This window comes from Vipera ursinii (genome assembly GCF_947247035.1).
Source record: "Vipera ursinii genome assembly, chromosome: 7".
NCBI lineage: Eukaryota > Metazoa > Chordata > Lepidosauria > Squamata > Viperidae > Vipera > Vipera ursinii.
The window spans coordinates 77,243,932-77,270,740 of NC_139521.1; the positions used below are offsets into that span (position 1 = coordinate 77,243,932).

General features: G+C 59.2%; 1 protein-coding gene across 1 annotated transcript; it reads right to left on the minus strand.

The window, feature by feature from the left end:
• Positions 1-809: 809 nt before the first annotated feature.
• On the minus strand, positions 810-26,709 carry RAB11FIP5 (RAB11 family interacting protein 5). Its single transcript, XM_083367463.1, has 6 exons — positions 26,277-26,709; positions 15,373-15,809; positions 14,135-14,783; positions 6,787-8,883; positions 3,294-3,474; positions 810-2,533 (listed from the first exon to the last, which is right to left on the minus strand). Exons 1-6 carry the CDS (start codon positions 26,657-26,659, stop codon positions 2,333-2,335), a joined length of 3,948 nt encoding a protein of 1,315 aa, XP_083223589.1. The 5' UTR covers positions 26,660-26,709; the 3' UTR covers positions 810-2,332.
• Between the last annotated feature and the right edge of the window lie 100 nt (positions 26,710-26,809).

The window sequence follows — 26,809 nt, forward strand, 5'->3', positions numbered from 1 at the left end:
GCATGGGCCATTTTTTTTTTTTAGCTTTTTTACAAAGCCCACCAAGCGTGACACAAGGGTCCTTCGTGTTCCTACCTCGAGCGTAGCCATGCACTGCCTGGATGCGTTCTATGTAATTTCTCTGGCAGACTCTGAGGAGGGGGTCAAGCCCCAGAAGGAAAATCCCATTCCCACCAGCAAAGCAGGGGGACCAGACGGAGCAGGCAGCCCCCACCCTGGAGAGAAGCTTCTCCAGCCCTGCCTGGCTCTGCCCTCCAAGCTCTGCCCCTCGGCTTCTTCTGCAGGGGTGGGCGGTCTGCACAAGGGGGTGGGGAGAGCAGTGCTCCCCCCCAGCCAGTTAGGAATAGATCTGGAAGGGACCTTGGAGGTCTTCTAGTCCAGCCCACTTAAGCAGGAGAACCTATACCATCTCAGACAAGTGACTATCCAGTCTCTTTTTAAAAACCTCCGCTGATGAAGCACCCACAACTTCTGGAGGCAACTTCTGTTCCACTGGTTAATTGTCCTCACTCTTAGGAAGTTTCTCCTTAATTCCAGGTTGCTTCTCTTTGATCAGTTTCCCAAAAACATCCAAGAGAAACCAGCCCACCTGTGGAGCCCCCAAGCCTGGGCTGCTGGAGGGAAAGATCTTCAAGATGGGGCAGAGTCTCAAAAGGGCATTTCCTCCCTCCATCCCTTCAGCTGGACACTTCCCCACTCCCTACAGTGGAAATCTGGGGATCCTGGAATGGGGTGTGTGTGTGTGTGAAAATTAGTCAGGACACCTGTGAAAGTGGCTATTGGGAAACACAAAGGAGAGTTGTCTAAGCAACAATTCAACCATTTTTATTTTGTCTTTAAAGTGCTTAAAACAGAAAAGAATCGAAACGTTTATTAAACAAACATCATCAACAGCACTTAACACAAGATCCATCCCCCACCCCGGTTTCCTTCCAGAGGCCACGCAGGAAAAGGCAGAGCCTGCGATGGAAAAAAAGTTCCCCAACGGGAGTGGGGGTGATGTGGCTACTTCCAGATGGAGGGGGGGGCACACTGGGAGCCTCTCCAAAGCAAAGGCAGGCCACGTCTAGCCAAGGTCTCCGAGACGGGGTCCACTCAAGAGATGGCCGGCAATTCGGGATGGCAGTCCAAGAGAGATCGCTCACCACAGGCTCAAGGGTGACAGAGGCCAATCTAAGCCTAGGATCGCCAGCCCTGCCCGCTCTCTGAAAGCTTCTGGTGGTGCCCTCTCACCTGCCCCCCCCTGGACTCAGCAGCAGCAGGCACCCAATGCTTAAGGGGCCAGCAGTGAAAACATCTGGCAGGAACAGGACGAAAGAAGATCCAGGGAGACTCCTTGCCCAGCCATTTCCTGAGGGTGGACGGGGGCGTGGCGTGCGGGGGCTTCCTTTCATTTGACTTCCCTCGTGGTGGTGGGCATCGGGGCTGCCTTGCTTCAGGCCTTCAGTAGCCCCCCCCAAGGCCTTCTCGGCGAGGGAGCCGGGCTACCAGGAAGGCCCCCAAACCTCTAGGCAGCCAAGGGGACCAGGGACCAACCCCCCAACTGCCCCCCCCCAGGAGCTAAGGCATTCCTCCCGACTTTCAAGCATCTATGCCTGCCTTAAAAACAGCCTCCCTCTGGGGTCAGTAAATAAGGAGAGTGCCCATCCTCACATGCAGGCCAAATTTTGGAGGCGGGGGTGTCAAAAAGGCACGTTTTTCTTATTACCGCTTCAGGCAGCTGTGCCCCTTCTTTCGCTAGGCTGACTCGAGCCAAGTGGAAGACGCAGAAACGGGACAGACGTGGGTGCTTTGGGCATGCGCAGCCAGCCCTTGGTACTTTTCTGGGGCAGGCAGAGCACCCCAAGGCCCCAAGAGACAGCAGGGGAAGGCTCCAGCTGGTTCCCAGGTGCTGCGTGCCAGCATCGCCTTCAACGCTTCTCAAATCAAGAGGAAGACGCTAGCCCTCATGGAGCAAGGCAAAGCGTATGTCCCAGGAGCTGTCCACTCAGAAGGCTTTTTCTGGGCCAGCCACCCGTGCCCTTCCCTTCACTCCCCCCAATGCAGACTCCCATTTCAGCTCAGGGGGGAGGGGGCGTAAGTGGGTGGCAAAAGCTGCCTAACTGCAGGGCGTTTAAGGTAACAAAGTCTGCGAAGGGCCAGGAGGTTTGCAGGGCCCCCCCCCCCAGCCAAGAAAAGTCTGTGATGCCAACAAGTCTGAAGCCCGGAGACCCCCTGCTGGGGGTGGGGGGAGGTGAGGAAGCTGGGCGTCCTAGGGTGGGGGGGCTGCGATCTGCACCAAAGGGAGGGGACCAAACCCAGGCAGGCGGGGGGGGGGATTCCAGGTGGGGGGCTACTGGGTGGCCTTGGCCCCCTCCCCGAGGGGGATCTGCAGCAGGGTGGGCGACTGCTCCATGATGCGCACCAGCAGCCGGTCGATGTAGCCCTCCAGCTCCTGCACCTGCAGCTCCTTCTTGCCCAGCTCGGCCTCCCGGCGCAGCAGAAGCTGCAGCAGCTCCTCCCGCGTCAGGTGGTGGTACTTGGCGGGGGGGCTCTGGAGAGACGGGGGGGGGGAGAGAGAGAAGGGGGTGAGGACTCTCGGGGCCACAGAGGGAAACTGCCCGATGGGCTGGAAGGAGGAGTCAGGGGGGGGGGCAGCTGGATGCCTGACCTCCTCCGAGAGCCAAGAGCCTCATCCCGACCTTCCCCGGGAAGGGAGGAAAGCAGCGGGGGGGGGGGGGGAGTCTTGCAAGCGACTTTGATGGCTCCTTTGTGGCTCTGGTGGGCTGTGCCTGGCAAGGGTCCCCCTCCCCCCGGAGGGCTCCTTTTTCTTCCCCACAATCCCCACCCCAGAAGACCGCTGGGCAGGGAGAGGGACCCTCCTGACTCCATCCTCTCCCTGCCCAGCATTCCCGCCGTACCTGGGGCCCCAAACCTCAGGCCTTTGCCAGAGCCTGCAGCCTGGGCAGAGGTGCCCCGGGGGGGGGGGGGGCTGCCCGGGAAGCCTGCAGGCCTCGTGACAGGTGTCAAGGGAGCCAAGAGGTTCTTGGGGGGGGCACTGAAAATCTGTAGCAGGCAAATAGGCCAGGCCTCCTGGCAACAGGGTGTGTGGGGGAGGGGGAATCAGATGCGCAGAGTTCCAACAATGAGCAGCTGCGCCTGGCCAAGGAGCCCAGAATGGGTGCAGAGTGGCCTCCTTCTGGCCGGGGCGCGACCGAGGCGCCAAAGCTTCAGCCAAGCTGATGTGCTCTCGGCATTCAGGTGTGACTTCCCCAGGGGCACCTCTCTCCCCAGCGGTTCAGCCACCAGCTCACCTGTTTTGGCTCCATCTTCTCCAGCTGCACCACCGAGGCCGCAGAGCTCCCGCCGATGGCAGACTCGGGCCTGAGCCGCTCCTGGCCAGCGCTCTGGATGGGACTGCAAGCCTGGCGGGGCTCATCCTTGCGCGGGGACTCTGGGGCGTAGGTGCTTCTCATGGGCTTGACTGGGTGCGGACTGCAAGAAAGCAGAGGCACCATTACGCTCTCTTCTCGGGCCGAGAAAGAAACACCATCCCCGGTCAAAGCTATGGAGAAACCTCCATGAGGACCAGGAAGCTGTAGAAAGCTCCCAAGTGTCAGGCCCAAGAAGGACAACCCAGCCAAAGGCCACTTCTTTACTTGCTCACACTATGTGGACGGAAGCTTGCCAGACGAAGCCTTTACTACTCTCACAATAATGAACACACCCTGGGAGGCTGCAGGAAGCGCCTATCTTGCCTCTTCCATCCAGCTCTGGGCTGGGCTGCCTCTGGCCTGCACCCCCCCACCCCCCTTGGAAGGTGCCCCTCCCCCTCCTCCTACAGATCAAGCAAGCAAAAGGGGAGGGCCGGGAACCTCCCTCCCTCCTCCATCTCTGACCACCCAAGGACCCCCCCAAGAGCCTCGCAGGAGGGCAGCCAAGACGGCTCCTGTATTGATCCGAGATCCTCCCGGCCCACCTCAGCCCAGCCCCAACCAGGCCCGGGGGGGGGGGCACCCAGGTGGGCAGCTGCATCGGCACCCGGGAGCCCCCTTTTAAGGGGGAAGAGAGTTCCAGGGCTGCGTAATCATCCCTACAAGTCTCTCTTGGTAGCCCACAGATGAGGGGTTCCCACCCCCCATCCCAACTTCCTGCAGGCTGAGTTTTTTGTGCAGCACCAGCGCCACCTGCTGGCAGCCTCCCCAACCACTTTGCCAAAGTCAAGATAATTCCAGAGAAGCCAACCTAGCTCCTCCAGACAGCTGTGCTAAATTTGTTGCAGCAAATCTCAAAACAGTCTGGGGTCATCTTAAAAGATTAACCTGTTTGTTACGGCACAAATCCAAGAATGTTTTGAAACCTGTTCACAAATTATAGTTAGGACATAGATATTAATTTGAAACATCTTTTGACTTTACAGCTTGGGCTGAAATCAACATTTGGAAAGCTTAAAAATATTGATGCAGCTGGAAAAGAATTTCGGAGCTTCAGTTAATTTGTAAGCAAAACTCAGAGTGTATTCAGCTGTACGTGGCAATAACAGAGTTGGACTATCCTGTTCATAAAGCAAAGAGATTTTAAAATGTTGAATTAGTATCTTCCAGTCTTAAGGTGCAATTAACACCACTAAAATGTTTTTATTTCTCATTTAAATAGAACCCTCCAGCAGATACGAAGGAAGGACAGTATGAAATCTTTACACACCGGAAGCGTTAATATTTTAGGAGTGACTGACTTGAATGAATGAATGAGGTTTTAGTTTGCAACAGGTGTGATTTCAGTTTGATAGCTCAAGAATAAAAGGTGAAAAGGAATGATATCCTCAACATCTGGAATCTATTAAACATGAAGAATTCGGGGGTTTAGCATGCTAGGGCTGCAGCTAAAAATAGTTTAACGCTCATGAAAACATTCTATCACACTTGATTTAAAATCCTGGATAAAATCCTGTTCATTTTTTAATGCAGAAAACTAGCCTCTTATAAAACTGAGGTTTTTATTTTACATTTATTTCAACGTATCTTTTTTCTGATTCATTTCCGTTTTAAACTTTGTGGGTTTTTTAAAACTTTGTGACTGCCATTCTTCTTTCTGTTTATATTAAGAATAACTGTGGGAGGAGGGATGACTCTGACAGAGGAAGTTGAGGGATCGGCCTTTCGCCCCCAAGGGCTGCAAGGGTCAGTGGGCTGAATGCGCCCCCAAGGGGAGGGGTCAGAGTTCAGCAGCCCTGGCAGCACCTGAAGTGGGGGGGGACAGGAGGGCACCCTATTCCCGGCCTGGAGCAACCCAAGTGAACTGGCCGAGGACGGGCCCTTCCCTCCCTCACCCGCTGGCACTTTCCTACCAGACGGAGCTGGACAAGCCACCCCCTCCTTTTTCTTTCTCACCTTTGACTCCAGCAGCTTTCCTGCTCCCCCACCGGCTGCCTGACCAGCAGGCTTCTTCCTTCGTTTCATTATCTTTATTTTTTCCCTTCTACTGGATGTTTTACCTCTCTCAGCCACCCAGAGTCGCTTGTCAAGCAGTACAAACAGATTAAATAAACACACGGGACATCCAGCATTAGTGAGACTGACTCAGGCAAGACACAGGCATTAAGGCTAGCCACCACAACCAGGAGGCAGCCGCTGAATTCCTAGCCCTCCCCTTACAGGCCCTGTGGGGAAGGGGCAGGAGAGCCCGGGGCCAGGAAATGCCACTCTCTGCAGGGGCAGCCGTGTCCTGGCTCTCCAGGCCCAACCAAAGCCCCCCCCCCATCCTTGGATCCTCTGTGCAACTGTGCAAGACTAATCAAGGAGAGAAGCGACCTAGAATTAAGGAGAAACTTCCTAACAGTGAGGACAATTAACCAGTGGAACAGCTTGCCACCAGAAGTTGTGGGCGCTCCATTGCTGGAGGGATTTAAGAAGAGACTGGACAGCCACCTGTTTGAAATGGCAGAGGGTCTCCTGATGCTTGAGCAGGGGGGTGGACTAGAAGACCTCCAAGGTCCCTTCCAACTCCGTTATTCTGTTAAGAATCGCAGCACTTGCTCTCACAACCAGGGGTGGATCTGAAAAGGCCGAACCCCAACTGCCCTCCCTTCCCCTGGCTGGGTAGCACTTGCAGCCGCAGAGGCTGGGCTGTGGGGAGGGGGAACACTCTGCACCCACTCAGAAGCCCTTCAGCCACTGGAACACAGCTGCACCTAGGTCATCCTCTGGAGGCACGGGGACTACAATCCCCAGGATCCCCAGCTAGCAGAGCAGCTGGCCTTTTGGGCCGAGAATGCGCAGCACCGCAGGCCTCCTGTTACGGAAAGGCCCCGGAGGGTGAGGACTCCAGCCTCCAAGCCAAAGGCTGCAGGGGCCTCCCCGGCTGGCAATCCAGGCCCACAGCCACCCTGGCCTTGGGCACCATCCCTGCCAAGCAATGCCGGTTATTTCAGCTCCCCACTCAGAAGCCTTTGGGGAGGCAGGGACCCCAAGGTTTTCCACCTCTCCCCTGACCAAGAAGTGGTGGCACTTACTATCATCAGGGGGGCCGGCCTTGGCACACGAGAGCCCCCCACCCGCTAGGGAGGAAGATGGCCCTGTTCAGTTGGGAACCAGGAAGCCGACTCAAGCCAGAAATGGGGAGGGGAGGCCAGAAATACACCCCGCCCAGGGACCCCAGCACAGAGAACAGCCTGGCTCAGCCAAAGAAATCAGCAGAGGGGGCCCAGGCAGAGAGATGGGAGGCAATGGCACACTTGCAAAGTAGCGCACACAGCACAGAGACACACACACACACACACACACACCTGGGCACAGAGCCCAGCCTCACCTGGCCATTTGCTGGTGTGGGGCGTCTTGAGCCGGCAGCATCTCCACGGGCAGGACCGAAGGGGCCGAGGCGTCCGTGCTGGGGGGTGAGAGCAAGGGGAACAGGGGGGACCCGCTCCGGCCACCCGCTGCAGCCCCTCCACTGGGGGCCGGGGGCCTCAGGGCAGAAGGGAGGTGGCAGTCCAGGGTGCCTGGCAGGGGCTGGAAGGCAGGGGTGGAGAAGGCCAAGGGCCGGGGGCCGGGCCAGCTGGGGGCCACCGGGAGCTCCACAGAGAAGCTGTGAGAACGGAGCTGCCTGGGAGGGTCGGCCGCTGCAGGAAGACCCCCGAGGCCCTGCCCGTCGACTGTGGGGGAGAGCGGAAGGATGGCAGCCTGGGCCCAGGGCACCTCTGCAGCGGGCAACCCCACAAAGGGGTTCTTCTGTGGCGGTGGGGCGGCCCAGGGGGCAAAGGGGTTGGCTGGGGTCAGCACGGGGTCCTCGTGCTCGTTCTCTGGCTGCCCCCGGCCCCCCTGCCAGAAAGAAGCCTTCCGGAAGTCCAGGGCTTGGTCGTGGGGCCCTCCTGAAGGGGGGTCCGGCTCGTGCTCCGGGTGCAAGGGGGGCAGCCCAGGGGCCAGGTCGCTCTGCCCCAGGCCGGACGGGGCTTCCAAGCTGGTGCCTGCTCCAAGCGGCCCCCGCGGCTCTTCCAAGGCGGACCAGAACGGCAAAGACGGGCTGGGCTCAACCCGCGGCTCGGGGGGGCCCTGGGAGAATCTCTCCGAGTCCCACAACGAGGCCGAGCCGGGCAGCCCCGTCGGCCAGGCACCCTGCAGTCCCCAGGGGGCAAAGCCGGTCTCCCCATCCTGCCTAGGACTCTCAGGGACCCCCGAGAGGCCTAATCCACCCAAGGAGAGCTGGGAGGAGCAGGTGGAGAATGACAGGGCCTCCTCGCTGGGCCCCTCGTTCGCGGCCAAGATGGGGTCCCCTGAAGACGCCTCCTGGGCCCCCGGCTCGTCATCCCCCTGAGCCTCTTCAAGGGCCAGCGGGAGGTCCTCGGGGTCCCCCGAGACGCCGGCTCCAATGATCACTGCCGGCACCAGGGAGACGGCAGCCGCCGGAGGGGAGCCAGCGGCCCCCACGGGAGGGAGGTGCTGCTGGGGCTCTAGGTCCGTCTTTCTCAGCCGTGGGCTCTCCGGCGTGCCCCAACCAGCCCCACTGGCTTCCTCGGCCAGCTGGAGAGGGGGGACCCTCCTGGCCGGCTTTGGAGGAGGGGTCCCTGCCCCCCTCGGCGCCTCAGTCTGTGCTGGCCCCCTTTGCTCCACCTGGGCAGGGCCTCCGCTGGTCGGGGCGGCCTCCTCGGCCCCCGCGTCCTCCCCCCTCTCGGGCTCCCACTGCAGCCAAGAGGGCTCGCTGCTTCCAGCGTGGGGAGTCGGCGGGCCTCGGGGCAACGTCAGCTGCTCTCGGCCCCAGTCCAGCTGCTCCGAGGAGGGCTCAGCCAAGGAGGAGACGGTCCGGTTGCCTGGGCAGCTCTCCGGTGTGCAGCTGAGCGCTTCTTCGGGCACATCTGGGGCAACAGGGGAGCCCAGTTGCTCCACCCTCTGGCCAGGGGCGGCTTCCCCTTGGGCCTGCTCCTCTCGGGGGCCTCCTGCTTCGGAGGCAGAGTTCGCTCCCGCTCCGAATGCCCCCCTGGCCAGCAAGGCCTGCCCAGAGCCACTCCAGGCCCGGCCTCTGTCCCCAAAGGGGAAGCCCAGCCAGTCCGGGCTCTGCCCTGAGACCCTGTCGGGGCTGGGGGGCCCTTCCTCCTGCTGTGGGAGGAGGCCAGCTGCCCCCCCTGCTGGGCCCAGGGGCTCCGTGGTGGGAGGGGGAGCGGGCCCAGGAGCGGCTGGCTGAAGGCGGCTGGTGGCAAAGGCATCAAAGCCGTCGTCCCCTTCCACGGGTGGGTGCGCAGGAGGAGCGGCGGCAGCGGCAGCAGGCGGCGATGGCTGAAGGTGGCTGGCAGGTGGGGTGAGGGGCTCGGGCTGTGCTTCTCCGGCTTGGATGGAGGGAGGGAGGCCCTGAGCCTCAGAGACCACCCAGGGGTCCTTGGCGAGCTCTGGAGTGGCAGGCAGGCCAGGCTGGGAACTAGGGAGAAAGCGAGCAGGGAAGCAAGTTTAGTATCTGGTGGAGGAGCTAGTCCTCAAGGATAGGCCTGTCTGGGGCAGGGCTGGGGGTCTTGTAGGTGGGGCCCTTGGCAGCCAGGAGGGCATAAAGGAAGGGGGGGTGCAAGGTAGCCAGCTGGGAAGGCACCTTTGGGGCTGAGCAGAGGCAAGGCCCTGGAAAAGGAGAGAAGGGTCCCCCCCCCAACTCTGACCACACACTGGTCACAATTCAGTGCCACAAATGATTTAGGTCCACAACAGCCACACACACACACACCCATGCAATACAACCCCCGCCCCCCCAGTGCCTTCATGGAACCACAGCAGTCTTTGCAGAAGCCAGAAAAATGGAGAACTTAAAGCAGCACAAAGCAGCGGGGGGGGGGGAGTGGGTCCTCCCTTCATGGTGGGGGGGGCAGGCTGGGCCTCCCCACACAAGGGTCTGGCCTACTCCAAGGGTGCAGTCCCTCCCAGACTCTGCCCCCAACAGGCTTTCCACTGGGGGCTTGCCCCCCCAGCTTCTTTGACCTTGCCCCCCCGCAAGGGACTCCCCCCCCCAGGATGGATTTGAATTCCCTGCCCTCCGGAGAGTCCCCTCTTTTCCCGTCTCAAAAGTAATAATGCTGCACCCTTTATTGGGGGTGGGGGCCTTGCAGGGGACTGCCTCTACTCTCCCTTGAAGCCCCCAAGGCTGCCGTGGCTCCCCTGCGCCCTGGCTTCCTTCAGGCCCAACATCCTCCATTTTTCATTTTACGCTTTTGTTCTATTCCTAATGCAGGTTTGGGGAGTTGGGCACTGCCAAAGTCATTCACAGAAGCTTAGCTCAGGAAGTCAGAAAACCACCTGGGCAGTGCCAGCCCCTGCAAAGACTCTCTGCCCTTCCATGGAACGAGCCCCTCTGGCAGCAGAGAAGCCCACCCCCACCGCGGACCTTGGACAGGCAGGAGGAGGCTGGTGGGGAGAAGGCCCTGCCCAGAGCAGATCTCTCCCTCCAGACAGCCGACCGTTTGCCTTCAGCACAGCTGCCCAACCACCCGAGGAGGAGGAGGAGGAGGGCCCCCGGGCAAACCGCAGGAACCCCAGATCCTCTGTCCTCATTCCTGGAGCAGGGAAGGGCAGCCCAGGCCTCTTCCACTAGACAGCCTGAGACCAGGCTGGATTTGCCTACCGAGGGTCAACCATCATGGAACCCTGGCCCTGTCCTCTCTGCCCCGGGGGTGCCTCCTCTCCTGCCTTGGGAACGCCCGAGCTTCTCCTCAAACTCACTCCTGACTCTGCGGAAGAGCCGGAGGGCCAGAAAAAGGCCGTGCGCAGGAATCTTCTGAACTAATGGTCGGTACCCGCTTGGAGGCAGATAAGGCTCAATGCAATTTAAGGGAAGTTGGAGTTAGTTCCTTTGTGGCTATGTAAGAATTCCAGGCTGATTCCCCTTTTCACTCCTCCCCCTGGCTCTGCCGGTCCTTCTCCCATGGTCTTGGCCTGATCCTTCCACAATTCTCCGCTGCTTACTTGCCTCACCTTCCAGCCAAATTGTGGCTTTTCTGGCCACTATAAGAATTCTTCTGTGGGCACACGGATGGAGCTACCTTCTTATGCTCCCTTTTTAACAACTACCCACAAGTTGTGATCTACAGATAAAAGCCTTTGTGTAATCACAGACTCTGCTGCCTTTTCTGTTACTCCGCAGAGGCAGGCAAAGTGAATTGGGATGTTTGTGGGGGGGGCTGTCTCCCCAAAAGGCACGTCTGGCGTATCTGTGAGCATGAGAGAAACGCAAGGAGCGGGGGGTGGGGCCCTTTGGTGCTTTGCGTGTTCCTCAACCGGGCATCTTTCTGGGCCCTGGGCCACAGCTGTGTTTTGCTAGCCAAGCCCAAGTTGCGAGCAGCTTTATCAACTGCACCATCTTGCGAAGAGAGATGGAAAAACAGTTCAGTTACTAGCTCAACCACGGCTGCAGCTGAGTTTTTAGAAATGGTTTCTAAACCCACTTAACTTCCCCCTCGGGATTGTCTGGCTCTGCTTCAGCGGATAAACCTGTAGTTGAACTAGCCAGATGTGCGGCATAGAAACTTACTAAATAAATCTTCATATAAAGGTCAAGGTTCCCCCGCACACGCGTGCTAGTCGTTTCCGACTCTAGGAGCCGGTGCTCATCTCCGTTTCAAAGCCGAAGAGCCAGCGCTTGTCCGAGGACGTCTCCGTGGTCATGTGGCCGGCATGACTAGACTCCAAAGGCGCACTGAACGCTGTTACCTTCCCACCGTGGTGGTCCCTATTTTTCTATTTGCATTTTTTACATGCTTTCGAACTGCTAGGTTGGCAGAAGCTGGGACGAGTAACAGGCGCTCACTCTGCTACGCGGCACTCGGGATTCGACCCGCCAAACTGCCGACCTTCTTATTGACAAGCTCAGCGTCCTAACCCACTGAGCCACCGCGTCCCTTTTATATTAATCTTCATATACACATCTTTAATTTGGGATTCCCTCCCCACACAGACGGAGTACTTCAAAATGGCCCAGTGTCTTCCTTTGCTGCTCTTTTTCACTCTTCTTCCATTTCCCTCTTGGCAGAAAAAGTTTCTCTCGATTTCTGAGATCTTCTTAAATCAAAGTCCTGGCTGTCCAAGGGCTGCCTAGGCCGCTGCAGTTCCCGCCCTCTGCTTGCCGGCTCAGCTGGGCAATTTTTCCTCGGCCTCGGCTGCCTTTTGCTCCCTTCGGCTTGACCGTCTTTCCCCCTTATTTGCTTAACAGCATTCAGGAATAATTTTGTTTCATGACATCATTTCGGTTACTCATCAAGTGTGATCATCCCCTGCGTCTATTTTTAGCTCTATCGCGTGATGATACGGAGGAGGTCACCGGCCTCTTTCCCTTTCCTGCCCTTGGGGAGGCAGGGAGCTGGCCGCGGTCTCCTCCTTTCCGCTGGCCCAGCAGAAACTCTGACCTTCCCTGCCCCCATCGTGGGGAGTGGGTGGGCAGGGGGCCCCCTCCTCTGGTGGCCTTGAGGCTGGGCCTGCCACGAATCTGGATCCTTTTTTCTCCCTGGCTGAACTTCCTCTCCTCCTCCTCCTCCTCCTCTCGATGCCCTGAAGCCGGATCTTCTTTTCATTCCAGATGTTTGTTTACTTCCCATTTGAGCGCTGGCTCCGGTCTCCTGCAATCAGGATGGCGGCTCTTTGGGCTGAAAATTTCTGAGCACACCCTTCCTCCCTCCCTCCCTCCGCTTCTGTGGTTCAGCATAGATGTGGGTCGCTGCGATACAGGCAGTCCTCAAAGTTACAACCCATCTCTCTGGGGATGCTTATGACCCAGTTCCAAAGGTCCAATGGCCACGCCCCCTGTGGTCAGGTGACCCAATTCTGGGCAGCCACTGATCCATATTTACAGCCATCTGCATTGTCCCACGGCCACGTGATTCCGTTTTGCGACACTTCCCCGAACCGACATTTACATCCAGTTTTCAGCAAAACCAGACAACGGTGAACAACCGGTTCGCTTAATGGCCACTGCAAAAAAAACTTTGTAAAATCAGGTCAGACACGTGGCTGACCTGTTTTGTGACCATCACAAATTATGACCATAATGGGGAGGCTCCATTAGAGTTATAAGTCGAGGACCACCTGTACGAATAAGGTTGGTTGGGCTTTGAATTGACTGGAACGCCATTTTGTTAATGACGGCTACTCCGTTTCTTCTGCTTTTCTTGACCACAGGAGACGATTTGCTGCTCTTCGGCTGTAATATGAGGTGACCCACGCCAGACCGCCAGTGTATCGGCCTCTAGTCCAGCCATGTCTGGTCTGACCCGTAAGGAGCCATGTCTTCCGCCATGGTCCTCCCCTCCAGCTGTCAGATGCCTTTTGCCCTTTGGCCTCTGGGCACATCGGTCCGCTTCAGCCCAGCCACCTCAGAAGCCTCGAAGCTGCTGCCACTGCTCCCATTTGACCTCGGCTTTTCTCCCGTAGCTTCTTGGAGGCCGACTGACCAGGGCTCGGGGTCATCGCCCCGTATCACCTTGACGTATGAATGCCCACTTGGTTTCCTCACTCAAGCGGTGGGAACTCTTTCCAGCGGATGGTCGCTGGCCTCCACCCCAATCTATGAAACTAGGCCAGAATGTTGGAATGGGGGACCCCCTCTGGGTGGGGTGGTGGGCCCTCCCCCCCAAAACTGCTCCAGGGGCCTCTGAGACACGCGGGCCCTTTCCCCGCCACAGAAGCCCCGGATCAGACCCTGCCAGACCCAAAATGGGGGCCCGGCACTACACAGAGGCTGCGTAGTCCCTGCAGTGCCGTCTCCTCCATTTTAATCCCCTTTTCTCCAAAGGACCTCGGGAGCAGCTCCAGGGGCTCCTGACGGCCCCGGAAATGACCACAGTTCCATTTCAGTGGCTGCCACTTCCAGAGAGAGGTGGAAATGCTCTTTTGGCGCTGCTAGAAGATGGACTCTTCAGGGGGGTCCTGGGGAGGGCACATGGGGGGGGCAGGAAGCAGGCGAGGGAGGAGCAGAACCCCAGCGCTGCGCGTCTCCTACTTGAAAGCCATTACAGCTGTGCAGGGGGCAATCCAGAGTGACGGGCTGAACTGGGACCCTGTTCTGTTCGTCACAAGCTGACTGGTGCAGCAAAGAGAGGACTTCAGGTGCTTTTCATCTGCACCTCCCCCACCTGCCCCGATGCTCGGCAGGCTGCATCCCAGGAACTCCCCCCTTCCAGCATTTCCTTTCAGACAACCCAGATCTCCTCCTCCCTTTGGCTGCCTTCCAAAGAGCCCCCCCCAGCTGCCCTAATGAGAGAACAGACCCCGTTACAATCAGGCAGCGGCCAAGGGCAGGCGGTCCCCACAGGGTGCAGCTCCTCTGTGGCCCCATTCAGGCTGGGCTGAGGCAAGGTCCTCGCGGGCCCAGCTCCCCCCCCCTTAGGCGGGGGTCTCGGAAGCAGCCGCCACAGCAACGTTCCCTCGCAGCCTTGCTGCAGGTGCCGCCCTGGTTCACCTCCCGCCTGGCCTTCCTTTCCGCAGCAGCTGGGGACTTCCAAGGCAATCCTGGCACCGGGAAGGTCCGGCAACCCCCCAACCTCAGGCAGCTGCCCCCGGCTCTGCAACCAGGCGCCTGAAGGGCCCCCCGCCCAGGCAGCTGCCCCTCCAGGCGTTCCCTCCCACCTGCAAAGGGTCAGCAATGGGGCTGGAGCCCAGAAGCGACACCTCCAACTCCCGCCCCACAGATGCCGGCTCACCTGGGCTTTTGAACCGGCCCTCTGGGATCTTGCGGGTAGGGCCGGCCACTCCGGGCTTCCTCTGTCCCTCCAGCTGCGGCCTCCAGACTCGAGGCGGGCTCGGGGCTCTGGCCGTGGCCCCTCTCCTCCTGAGGCCTCACCCTCCTGACCTCCGGGGGGAAGGCCAGAGGGGCAGCCATGGGGACGGGCTGGCTCTCGGCCTGCAGGCCCGCCTCCCTCCTGGCTCGGACCCGCTGCTTGTTCAGGGCGATGGTCTTCACAGAGAGCTTGTCTTCTTCCTGCGCCGCCAAAATGGGGGGCGACGGGATGAACCGGGGCAGGTCTTTCGGGGGTCCCTTCTGGAAACTGCTGGCAGGCCAGGGCGGCAGGTCCGGTTCGACCGCAGGCAGTCCGGCCACCGAGGAGCCCCTCTCCTGCTGGCCGGGGCCGCTCTGGGCGGGAGTGGGGGGGCCAAGCGAGAGGAAGGAGGGCTTGGGGGAGGCCTCCTCGCAGTAAACGTGGCTCCCGTTGATGCAGAGCGAGGACCCCGAGGAGGGGTCCTTGGGGGGCCTCAGCCCCTGCGCGGCTTCTGGCAGCAGGTTGATCTGGGCCACCTCATCGCTGAAGGCCCTCTTGTGGGTCAGCTGTGGGGAGGGCAGAAAGTCTCTTCCTGGGAGGGAGGGAGGGAAGACGTGGTCAGCCCAGCTGCTCTGCCCCACAAAGGCAAAAAACGGGGGAATCCCCTTTGTTTTAAATATCATCTTTCCCAACTCACACATTTTATTGAAACTCAGAAGGTTTTGTGGCCCACATCTTACGCCTTTAATAAAAATTGTAATTGGTAAAAGCGCTAGCAAACCTTTTTTCCCCCCCCCCAAAACAGGGTAATTCACCCAGCTTAAAAGTTGGGTGGTGCTGAAATAACCGTCAGACCCTCAGTACCCGGGTGGGGGGGCTCGCTCCCCGTCCCCTGCCTCTTCCGAGGGGCCACGAACGTCTCTCCTCTCGCACCCAGGCCCCCCAAAAGCCCCCAGAGGCAAAGACCCCTCCTCCCCAAGACGAGACCCAGAGGGGGCCACCCGTCCCTTCCCCCTGGGGGGCACCGAGAGCAGCAGCTCCACCTCCGACTCGGGAGAGCCAAAGGAGCTGCTGCGACATCTGCGGGAGGGGGGAGGGGGCACCCTAGAATCCGAGGGTCTCTCCCAAGGCCAGCTGGCACAGCCCCGTCCCTGGCCGCCCCCCCGCCCCAGCTAACTTACCGGCAGGGTCGGTGGAGAGGCTGCTGTGCCGGCTGGGCGAGGGCACCCCCTCGGCGCTGCCCAGCCCCCCCAGGCTGCTGGCGGAGGAGAGGGTGCTGGCGGAGCCCAGGGAGGTGGTGGAACCGGTCAGGGAGGAGCGGTGCAGCTGGCTGCGGAAGAAGAAGCCCCCTCGGCCCTTCTCCTTTGGGGGCCCCGGGAGCAGGTCCTCATCCAGGGCCCCACTGCTGCTGGGCACGATGGCCGAGGAGGAGTCCAGGTCGTAGCGACGCCTGCCCGTCACCTTGTCCTTCAGCCGCCGGAAGGGTGAGCGCGGCTTCTCCTTGACGGACAGGTCGAACATGCTGGCCGTCAGGCTGGGGCGCGTGAACTGCAGGCTCAGCTGGATCTCGCCCCGCTCCTTCTCCTTCTTGCCCGGCTTGGAGTGGAGCTTGTACCAGCTGGGGAGACAGGAGGGAGGGCAGGGCATCAACCCAGAGACCCCCGAGAGGGGCGGGGGACGTCCCCACGACCCCTCACTCCCAGCTGCCCTTCCCTGAAGCAGCCCGCCTGGCCTTAACGCTGCCCGGCCCCTTGGCAGGGACGCCTGCAAGCTGCCACTCCAGGGGCACGAGGTTGGGGAGCGCCCAGAGAGCGCCCTGCTCTCTGCCACCCTCTCCCGGGTTTCTCTTCCTGGCGCTTGCCCTGACCAGGATCCGCATGGAGGGCCCTCTGTTCTGCTCCGGCACACCCCACCCCGTAAACAGGCAAAGCCTCTGCCCCCGTCTCAGCAGGGCTCTGCCCAGGGTGGCGGGAGGGGAGGGGGTCTTCATTTCCACCAAGAAAAGCCAGCAGCTGCCCCACCCACCCAGCTGGAGGACCATAGCTGCCAGGCTGCAATCTACCATCCTCCCGCCAATGGCAATGCACAAAGGGTCCACCCTAAGCTCTGGGGCCCCCACCCTTGCAAGTTCCCCTAAGGGGTGGCAGAGTCCCTGCCGGGTCCCACCTTTGCCCGTGTGCCAACAGTCGTAAAACGCCCCCTCTGTGCCAGTGAAAAAGATGCCAAGGCACTGGATGCAATGATGCCCTAGAATGACCTCAGGGGCAACAGCAGGAATACAGGCAGGGCCAGAGGCTCAGGAGAGACCCTCCCGGGTTTCTTGGGCAGTAAGGGGGGGAGGAGAGAAATGGACTCCCAGACTTGCAAGAAAGACCTTGTTAATGTCATCTTACGATAAAGCCTGGAAATCCACTTCTCCTCCCCTCCGCAGCCCCCAAACTAGGGTGGGTCTCTTTGGTGCCCCCCTGCCCCGGCTCTGCCCACATTCCTGCCGAGCATTCCTGACTGCTCCTGGCTGTCTCTCTCCACCCTGCACCAGGGGTGGGCGACTGTGGCCCCTCCGTGCCCTGTGGACTTCAACTCCCAGAATTCCTGAGCCAGCCAAGTTGCTCAGCAAGCAATTCTTCCCACAAGGTGATACGGAGGAAGACGAGCCGAGACAAAATGTCCAGATTCAAAGGCCCCACAGCTCAGCAAAGAACTGAGGCGCTGGCCAGCCTTCGCCAGCAAACCCAGGCAAGAAGGTTGGCAGAGAAGCTGCCACAGAACCACAGAAGGAAATGACCACCAGGCCGCCTAGTCCTTAAGGAGGGGGCGCTGCAGATCTTGACCCCCACCCTTCAAACAAAGCAGGGCAGAACTGCAGCAGCCCCCCAATTTATATAGTTGCCCATCTCCAAGGTCCCTTCCATCATCATCATCATCATCATCATATTTGAACCGTCTTTAAAATCTCATCAGAAGAGTAAACGCCGTTAGCACAATCGTAACTAGAGGAACTGAAATGCATACCAAGGAAAGCCAAGGAAAACGTCGCAGCCAGAGGCACAGCCAGGAGTCCGGTCCCTTCACGCATTCTGGCCCCAGGCCCAGAGCCAGGACTTTATAGGGCATCACTTAAGGGGCCAGCAGGATCAGGGCCCCCCTAATCGCCAGGAGGAGAACATTCCAGAGGCTGGGCAGCAAAGGCCCATCTCCCAGGCCCAGCAATCCCTGGCCAGGCCAGACGGGATGGGCAGAAACAACTGGGGAGAGACCCCAGCCCCAAATCGCAAGGGCTTCGCAGCTGACAACCAGCTGGAAGCAGACAGGGAACCAATGCAGCTGGCAGAGGTGCCCCATGCGAAATCCGAGACCATTAACTGCGCCTGCAGCCCTGCTCTGCACCAGTGGAAGCTCTCGGACGCACCTCAAGGACGGCCCCAGGCAGGTCACCCTTGAATTCTGCTTCCATAGTCTTCCTATTTGCATAAATCGTTGCTTGCTCTTCTACCTCATGTTCTCTGAGGCAGCATAGATGGGAAAGGTCCTCTAAAAGGTTGAGCTGAGAGCCTCTGTGTGTGTGTGTACCCGCTGTGGGCCAAGGAGGAGAGGGAGAGAGGGCCCATCCCTGTCCCAGCTGTCTCCCAGCCACGGGGCCAAGGAGGTGCTCATCCCTGCCAGCCCATTTCCAGAGAAATGTTTATTTGGAGAAGCTTTGGGAAGGTGCGGAAGCACTTCGCAGCACATGACTCAGTGGAGGCCCGTCAACATCACACTTTTTCCAAAATACCCCAGTCCACAGTGAAGGAGAGAACAGATCCACGGCAATCCAGCCTGGGGTTTCTTGTAAACACTCCAGACAGGCCTTTCTCCAAAGCCCGGGCAGTCCCTGGGCAAGTTTACTGCTCCTCTGTTCGCTAGAACATCTGGCTGGCCGGCAGCACCGAAACAGGCAGCCGCCGGCTTAGGTGCTCTGCTTGCGGCACAAAAGGGCCCGAGAGAAAGGCCGCGGGGCCATGTCATGGGGCCCGGCACATCTGGGCCTCAACTGGCCCTCTGTACCTGGCAAAGAATCTGCCTGCAATTTCCAGCTTCTCTGCTCCATTCCTTGCAGGGAGGGGCCTGCTGGCTCAGCCGCTGAATAGCTCCCCCCCCCAAACGCCCCAGAAGGGGCTCAGCGGAAGATGCTCCGGCCAGGGCTGCCAAGGGCCCACAACCCTCCCCACAGCTTCCGACAGGCCTGCATGTTGCTCCCCCAACACTGTCCAAAGCAGATGAGTGACAGACGAGCAAAGCAGAAGCGGGTCCCCCCGCCCCAGGGACAGGAGAGACCCCCGTTCCCTCTGTGTGCCACTTGTGGGGTTCCAGCCCTAAGCCCTCCCGGCTGCTACTCTCCTCCCTGCCCTGCGTCCGGGAGGCCCCGCTTGGCTTCTCTTTCTGGAACCAGCGAAGCCAATTCCCACCCGGCGGCTTCGGCCCTGGCATCCTGAGTGCGCTGCCCGCCTTGGAGATGTTGCTCGAGGTGGCCGGCAGGCGTGGCAGCAGAGGGCTCTCTCCCAGCTCAGGCTTCTCACCAGTGGGGTACCAGCCAGAGACCCAAGAGTGCCGTGCATTAAAGCAGGCAAAGGCCAACCGTTCGTCTGCTCTCGGAGGCAACACCTCAGCGTGGCACACTTTGGACACGGGTTATTCCTGGATTCCCAGGCCCCCCCTTGGGGGACACCCCTGCCCCAAGCCTTAGTCTGAGCCAGCCCTCCTCTCTGTCACTTCTCAGCTGCCACAGAACAAACCAGCCCCTCCCCATCCGTGGGATGCACTGACCGGACGTGCTCAAATGTGTATCTTACAGTATTCCAGTTAAACCCAAAGCCAATAAGCACAAATTTCAGCAGAACAGCAGCCAAACCCGAGCCCATAAATGCATTCCTTAGAGTCTCAACTCCGTCAACCCTCAGAAAGACTAAAACCTCCACAAAGAGATTCCAAAAGCGCCACTTTATTTCCCAAACGGCAGGCAAGAAAACGCCAAGCGTCTTTCTGGGGAAAGTGCCCTAAATGGAAATCACTGGTTTGGGGTCTCCGCCCAGAATGGGATGGGAATTGGGGGCTCTTTTGGGGATGGATGGGCTGGGTGCAGAGGGGGCACCAAGGGCCCAAGCCATGCAGGGGTTTTTAGGGCAATATGAGCAACTCAGAAGTCTCCCCAAAATCCAGCCAGCATCACCCGTGTTCTGTGAGCATGGTGGTTCTCGCCCCCAAGAGGGGCTGCACCAAGAGGGAGTCCTCAAAGGACGCCCCGTATGGAATATACAGCGGTAGTCTATTCTCACGCTAAGAAAGGTAGGACTGAAAGGTCTTGCGCCGAGTGTGGTTGTTTTCTTTCACTTGATGACCCAGCTAGGTAACGTCATCAACGCTAATAAGGAGTTGGGAGTTGCTGAGTTGACAGTCTAGTGGCAGACCCCCACAGTGCTGTTTGTGTGATCTTAGAGGTTGTTTAATGTTGGGTTTGTCACTTCCTTGATTGGGGTATTGTTTACTTGAGGGAATCTTTGCTCGTCCGGGTGCCGATTGCTGGTGGAGCCCTTTTGGTGAGATTTGCTGAGCAAAGGCCGGCTGCTTCCGTTCCCCACCTGCTTCCCGCGAGTCCGGATCTCCCAGCCGCGATCCCTGCGGCTTCCGAGCAAGCGGCCTCCCACCCGGGTCAGAGCAGGCAAGAGCGCCAGCGTTTCTAAGCAGAAGCGCCTCCATCCGACCGGGATTTACTTCCACGGCCTCCGGGCACTCTACGTCCCACTTGGCTCCAAGAGGCCCATCGGTCAACCTGCCGATGATGACAAGTCGCCCTGAACCAAGGAACGGGGCTGCCAGCACCAGATGGTTCAAATGCTCTTCTGTGGGTCACCCATGGGGCGCCCACAAGCTTCTCTTCCAGCCTTCTACCTGCCCCAATGAAGTTTTCCTCCAGTCTTCTCTGAAAGGGCACCCTCTGGTGCTGTAATTACAATGACCATCAGGCTCAACTTGCACAACCGGCACCGGGCGAAAGACAGCTGTTTCCCGGCTTCCTCCCTTTCGTACTGAGCCCAGAGCTCCGGGCCCTGCTCCTCCTTCCTCCACTGGTGAAGCAGGACACGTTCCCAGTCGGTGCAGCTGCTGAAGACGTTCTCCCCAGCCCAAGGCAAGCTGCTCCCCGGTGTAGAAGCGTTATTCTTGTTGTGCCCCTGGCCTACGCCTCTGCAGGAGACGGCTCTCCTCCTGAAGAGTCAGGGCAGCCCCAGAAGGTCCCACTCCATTACGTCCTGCAGGAAGGTCCCACGCCTGATCTTCCACTCAGCCACTGGATCCCTTCGGCCACTCCAATTTTTTTTTTAAATTCCATTTATATCCCGCCCTTCTCCGAAGACCCAGGGCGGCTTACAATCATCCCAGAAGGCCACGTTGGTGACCATGACATCAGCAACTGCTTCCCAGGGCAGACATTTTGTGTGTTGCCCATGTGCCACCCGGCCCAGGCAGCCAAGCTTTGGAGTCAGGCCCAAATCTCCACAAGCGTGGGAAACGCTCTGCCCGAAGCTACGCCGGTCACGAATGACCGACGGGCTGCTCTCTCAGCAGAAAGACGGCAGGAGGTCCAAAGGGCAACCAGGCTGCCCCCCCCCCCGACCCAAACCCTCTTCCACACTGACCACAACGTCCGGGGATTTGCCACTGATGGTTCCAAAGTCTCAAGCCGTAACAGTTGTCGTATAAAATCCCCCTCTCTGTACACAGAGTTTTTTCGAAGAAAGGACAGCTGGAAAAGCGAAACGGGGGACAGAACTTCCAGTGAGGTGGGGGGAACCAGAAATATTTCCAGCCCCCCCTCCCTCCCCCAGCAAGCGATGCCGAGGAAGATTCCTCGAGCAGGTCAATTTATTTATTTGTAAAATTTATTAGCCACCCACAGTGTCACTCTGGGCGGCTGACAAAATTAAAATCACGGAAGGCCAAAAGCAGAGAAGCCGAGTGGGCGTCCCTGGGTTTCATCTACCTCTGGAGCTATTCCTCAAAAACAGAAATTGGGACAAAAGGCAAAAAAATAGAGGAAGGAAAATAACTGCACCAAGATTAGGGCATAAAGTCGACAGCAGTCTTCCAATATCTCAGGGGGTGCCACAAAAAAAGAGGGAGTCAAGCTGTTCTCCAAAGCGCCTGAAGAAGGCAGGACAAGAAGCAACGGATGGACACGAATCAAGGAGAGGATCAACCTGGAACTCAGGAGAAGCTTCCTGACTGTTAGAACAATCAACCAGTGGAACCACCTGCCTCCCGAAGAGACCGGACAGCCATTTGTCTGAAATGGTAGAGAGTTTCCTGCCTGAGCAGGGGGTTGGACTAGAAGACCTCCAAGGTCCCTTCCATCATCATCATCATCATCATTCTCACGAGAGAATGTTGTGAATGGAATACAACTAGGAACGGAATGCGCTGAGTTTCTTAAAAGCGAACGTCTGTAAAACAGCTGTGCTTATCTGTCACAGGGATTGTTCCTGATCAAAGAACAGCTCACTTTTAAAGTGAAAAGGGCACGTGCAAGGGCTAGTTCATCAGGCTCCTGTCGCAGTGAGGCCAACACGGGAGCAGACAGAACAGAAAGAGAACAACAGAGCTGGAAGGGACCTTGGAGGTCTTCTAGTCTGACCCCCTGGCTCACCAAGCAGACCTTAGACCATTTCAGACAAATGTCTGTCCAATCTTTTCTTTGAAACCACCAATGTTGGAATACCCACAACCTCTGGAAGCAGGGAAGTTCCCCTGGTTAATTGTTGTCACTGCCAGGGAATTCCTCCTTCTCTCCTTGGTTTCCATCCGTTGCTTCTCGTCCTGCCTTCTTCGGGGCTTTGGGGAAGAGGCCGATCCCCTGCACATCCCCGTCCCTCTCCGTTGCACAGAAGCTCCAGGCCAGCAAAGGCCTTGCATAACGGCAGGCCTATTAGGAAGCTGGGCTCCCCCCGACTGGGCTTCTCTCCCGTTCTCTCCCCCAGACCAGACTCAGGCCGTCCTTCCCCGACCTGCACACTCAGAAGCCGCAATCCAACTTGGGTGGGTGGAAGGCTGCAGATTATCGGGGTGACACAAGACCCTCCTTCCATCCAGGTGCCCAGCAAGGCTGTGACGCAAAGCCGAGAAAGGCAACGGATAAGCAGGAGTTCAATTTAGATGGGAGAGGAAGAGAAGTTTGCAAGGGGGGCCCGAGAGCCGTCTTCAAACCCCTGAAGGGCCGTGACATACAGAATTCTCACTCGCTCCAGTGGGAAGACCTGAACTCATGGGCAGAAAGAGTAGAGGTATGGATGACGCAAGAACCAGTTAATGCCCGGCGTGGCTTCTCCTCCTTCGCTGGAAGTTTTCCCACAGAAGCTGGACAGCCATCAAGCAGGGCTGGCAGAGGGAACGCTGCTGCTGCTGCTGCTGGATGCAAGCCGTTATGCTCGATGACCTCTTAATGCACACATTCCGAGACGCTGAATTTTTTGATAGTGAATCCGTAAATCACCCAGGCAGCTTGTGGCCACCATTTCTTATGAAGTCACTGAATCCCTGGTTCTCAGCTTTAATTCCAAAATATTTTAGGCAGAAGCTGCACAAAACTGCAACTTCCTCTGCTGGGTGTGGAGATAACCCCGATGAGTCACTGAGGAAGGACAGAAGGCAACTCATGGCAGGCTTTCGAGATTCCCCACAACCATAAAATTGTATTCCTGGAATCCGGGCAGCTCCTGTTTCCCCACCTGGCCCACCCTAAGAACTGACACGGGGGGGCCCTTCACGCTAACGGTCCTCAGTTCTGCAGAGCAACTCCAAGGGGAATCAAGGCAGACCGCAATGCTGCCAGATGATGGGAAGCGGACGAGGGCAGCGGGCACTCCCAAACCACCCCCCAAAGTCAAGGGGGCCAGGCCTGAGGTCTTCTGGGAGAGGAGAAAGGCCTAAGGCCCCCAGCTTTTCATCCTTCAGGCTCTGCTCAGCCATAAAGTCCAAAGAAAGCCCCTTGATGGTTGGCCTTGCTTGCAAGCCAAGGAGAGCTGCCTTCCAGATCCGGCAGGGCAGGCTGCTCCAGAGGTCCTCTGGGTGAGGCAGACGGGCCTGGAGGGACCCTGGACGTGTGTTGCCTTCTGTCACGGTGCCTGTATTGGGGAACAGCCTCCAGTCTTGTTAGTTTGGACTCCACTGGCCTTCTGGACCTGGCTTTTGGGATGGGAAGGACCGGTTAGATGTCACCGTGGCTTGTACTCGCCTCTTGTAAATTGCTATGGATTGCTGCCTTTTTATCTTTGCTGCCCAAGTCTTCCCCATAAACAAGAGTTTTCCTATTCTGGTTCCCTTCTAGGGTTTTAGACAAATTCCTACAATTCCCAGGCAGTATGGCAGCCGTAGCCACCCTGAGAACCTCAGCTTAATTTTATTCTCCCAGGCCACTCCAGAAAAGCTGGTTTGGGATTTCCAACCCTCCCAACTAGCGGAAGGGAAGGCTGGCGTCAGCTGATGGCAGAGGCCCTCCTGCATTGTGGGCAGTGGCCATTCCCAAGCCTGCACTCACTAAAGTGTGTTAATTAGTGCTACATCTCAACACTGCCAGGAAGCCTTCGACAGCTCACGCAGCTACCACAGACCTTTGCACCAAGTTCAGCTTGCAGCCGTCCAGGCTGAGCAGCAGCTGGTGAGAGAAGGGGAAATTGCTCCACGCTGGTCGGAAGCCAGGCAGGCCCCGGCTCAACCAGGGGAAGGAACCGCGGCTGTCAGACGGCCTCCTTCCACGCCCAAAAGGAGCGTCTGGCCTCTTTGAACGGAGATGGACACATTCTGCTCAAGGGACATCTCTCCATCCGGATCCCAAAAGCTCTGAAGTTTGGGGGGTCCTCGGGGCTGAGCTTGGTTGACCAAGGACCCTTCATTTCAGCTCTGAGCTACACAAACTCTTTGTTATCTCTACTCCGAAGTTTGTTTCCAGCAAGACTCCTCAGGTCCCGAAATAAAAGGGAAGAACCTTCGCCACCCACAGCCACATTTGTTTCCACCAAGCCTAAAGTCTTCCCTCCGCTTGGTGACTCCGCTGCTGAAGCCCCCAGTGGGGAGCCCCACTTTCTGCAGGAGGGGGCTTTTCGTGCCCAGGCCCAGTGCCTGCCATCCTTCCTCTGAAAAGCTGAGCTGCCCCGCCCGCTCAGCCCCCCTTTTCATTTCAGGGTTGACGTCTGTGAACTGCGATGCCCGGAGGTCCATCAGGCGAGATGACACCAAACCCGGTTTTCTTGTGATCTGTCCAGCTTTCTTCGGAGACTTCGTGAGAAGCTGCAGGAACGGTTTCTTCCACCCCGGCACCCCTCTTTGGAAGTTGGCCCTGGTGCCAACCTAAATTTACCTCCTCGAAGTTATCTTATTACAGAGGAGAAACAACCCCGTCCTTCTTCCAAGGCAACTTTGGTTGCTTCTTAATTTCCAGTAGCTTCATCTCACAACGTCCAAAAAGGCGGGACCTGAAGGGGACCCCCACTCCAGTCCATGCACAGATCCCAGGAGAGGCCGCTTCCTACGGCTCCTGCAGGCACAGAGCGTGCTGAAGCTGGTCACGGCCACCGAGAGATTGTGCCAGACGAGGCACAGCTGGGTCCAGAGGTGGCTGGAGAACAAACAGCCGGCCTTATCTCAAGCGCACAGCCCCGAGTTCACACAATTGTGTGACATTTGGAACAATCGCCTGTGATGAAACCGGCCTTTTCCTGCACCAAAGCAGGGAGTAGAAGGAGCTTCTGCGCCAGGGCCACCCAAGGAGATGGAGGAGCGGGGACTTTCCTATGGGGCAAGCCGGTGCGTCACCCCAACCGATGCACTGCACCCCAGGCAGGAAGGTCGCCTTGGCAGCGCCAACAGCAGCAGCAACCCAGCCAGAGCTCAGCCCTCCCGGCAGGCCCACACAACGTCCCCTTCTGGGCAATAATGCAGGCCCTTTCCACTCCACATGAAATATTCAAGGAAACAAATGACCGAGCAATTCAGCTATTCCAAAACACAGAAGAAAAACACAACCTGGGCCAAAGTCAGCACACGACACGCCCCGGGTGCAGCTGCTGGGTTCCCTTTATAACAGAGGCCTTCAGCAAGGCGAGGGCAGTGCCACTGGGGGTGGTCAGAAACGCCATCAGGGCCTGGTCAACTCCCAACCCCTCCCCTGGAATCCAGCAGGGGAGGGGCCACCCCACAAGACGGCTCCCCCACACTGGCATCCCAAGCTGCAAAGCCCCCTCCGAGAGGCCCCAACTGGACGCCTGCAGAAAGTAACGGCAGAACCAACCAGCCAAGCTGGGGGGCTTTTAGCATCAGCCCCTGAAAGTCACCTTCCCACGCTGCCTGGGAACTATGGGAGTTGAAGTCCGGCCCGTCTGGGGGCCACCAGGAAGGGGAAAGCGAGGAGCCATTTGTGCAGCTTCACCAAGAAGGAATCCGCTCAGCACCCTCCCTGCCAAGGTTGCAGGAGCCTCCGTCTTTCTGGGAGACCCGGGCATGGCTCCCCCAATGCCCCCCCAGAGGCTGGCGGAGTGGGGAGACCAGGCAGGGATGCAGCGGCCCTGGACCCTCCCAGAGCCACCCGTTTCTAGACCCCACCAAAAGCCTGCCAGAAACCGGCCAAACAGCTCCTCCACAGGGCACCAACAGCCCCGGGGCGGGCTGGGGCCCTCGCTGCAGCCTTCCAGGTAGGACCAAGCAACCTGCAAGTGTTGCCCCAGATGTGCCCAACATCTGGGAAAATGGACTTGGGGTCAAGATTGCCCTGGTGCGGGGGAGGGGTGGGAGGGCCTGGCCTGCCTTCTTCCAGCCCAACTGCACCTCCGCCCCCCCCAAGGTCCAGACCAGAAATCCAGAAGCCCCAGCAGTGCCCCCTCCCCGGGGTCAAGCGAGGCCTCCTCTCACGGCCCCCCCCCAGAATGGGCCGGACCCCGAAAGGCTTCCCGGCGCGGCGGGCCAGGCGGGGAGTCGAGGGGCGGCCCCGCCCGGTGCTGCGACCCCCCCCCCGGGCCCGGGAGCGACTCGGCGTCCCGGGGGAGCCCGCGCGCCACTCACTCACCGGTCCGGGTGGGCGCGGCCGTCCTGCAGCAGCGCGGCCAGCGGGAGGGCGGCGCGGCCCAGGAAGCGGTCCGGGCCCACCAGCGCGCGCTGCCAGACCACCAGCTGCAGCAGCCGCGGGTCCGGGCCGGGCGGCGGGGCCGGGCGCGGGTCGGGCGGCGGCAGCTCCAGCGCGCACTCCTCGGCCCAGCGCGGGCAGCCGCCCCGGTGCGCGGCCACGGCGGTGCGGTGCTTCTGCCGGCCCAGCTGCAGCGCCACGAAGGCGGCGTCGCCCGGGCCCCCCTTGGCCCGCAGCCCCCGCGCCTGCACCACCGCCACCCGCACGTGGCTCGGCAGCCAGGCCGGCGGCGGCGGCTCCTCCTCGCCCGCCCGCGGCAGGCTCATCCCGGTGGGGGGGGGAGGGCGCAGCCGGCTCCTGCGGCAAAGTGGCTCCGGCTCCGGCGACGGCGCTGCTGCAGATGCAGTCGGTGGCCCCGCCCAGCGCCCCCCCCGCGCCAGGAGGGCCCCGCCCTTGCGGGCCGACTCCGCCCCTCG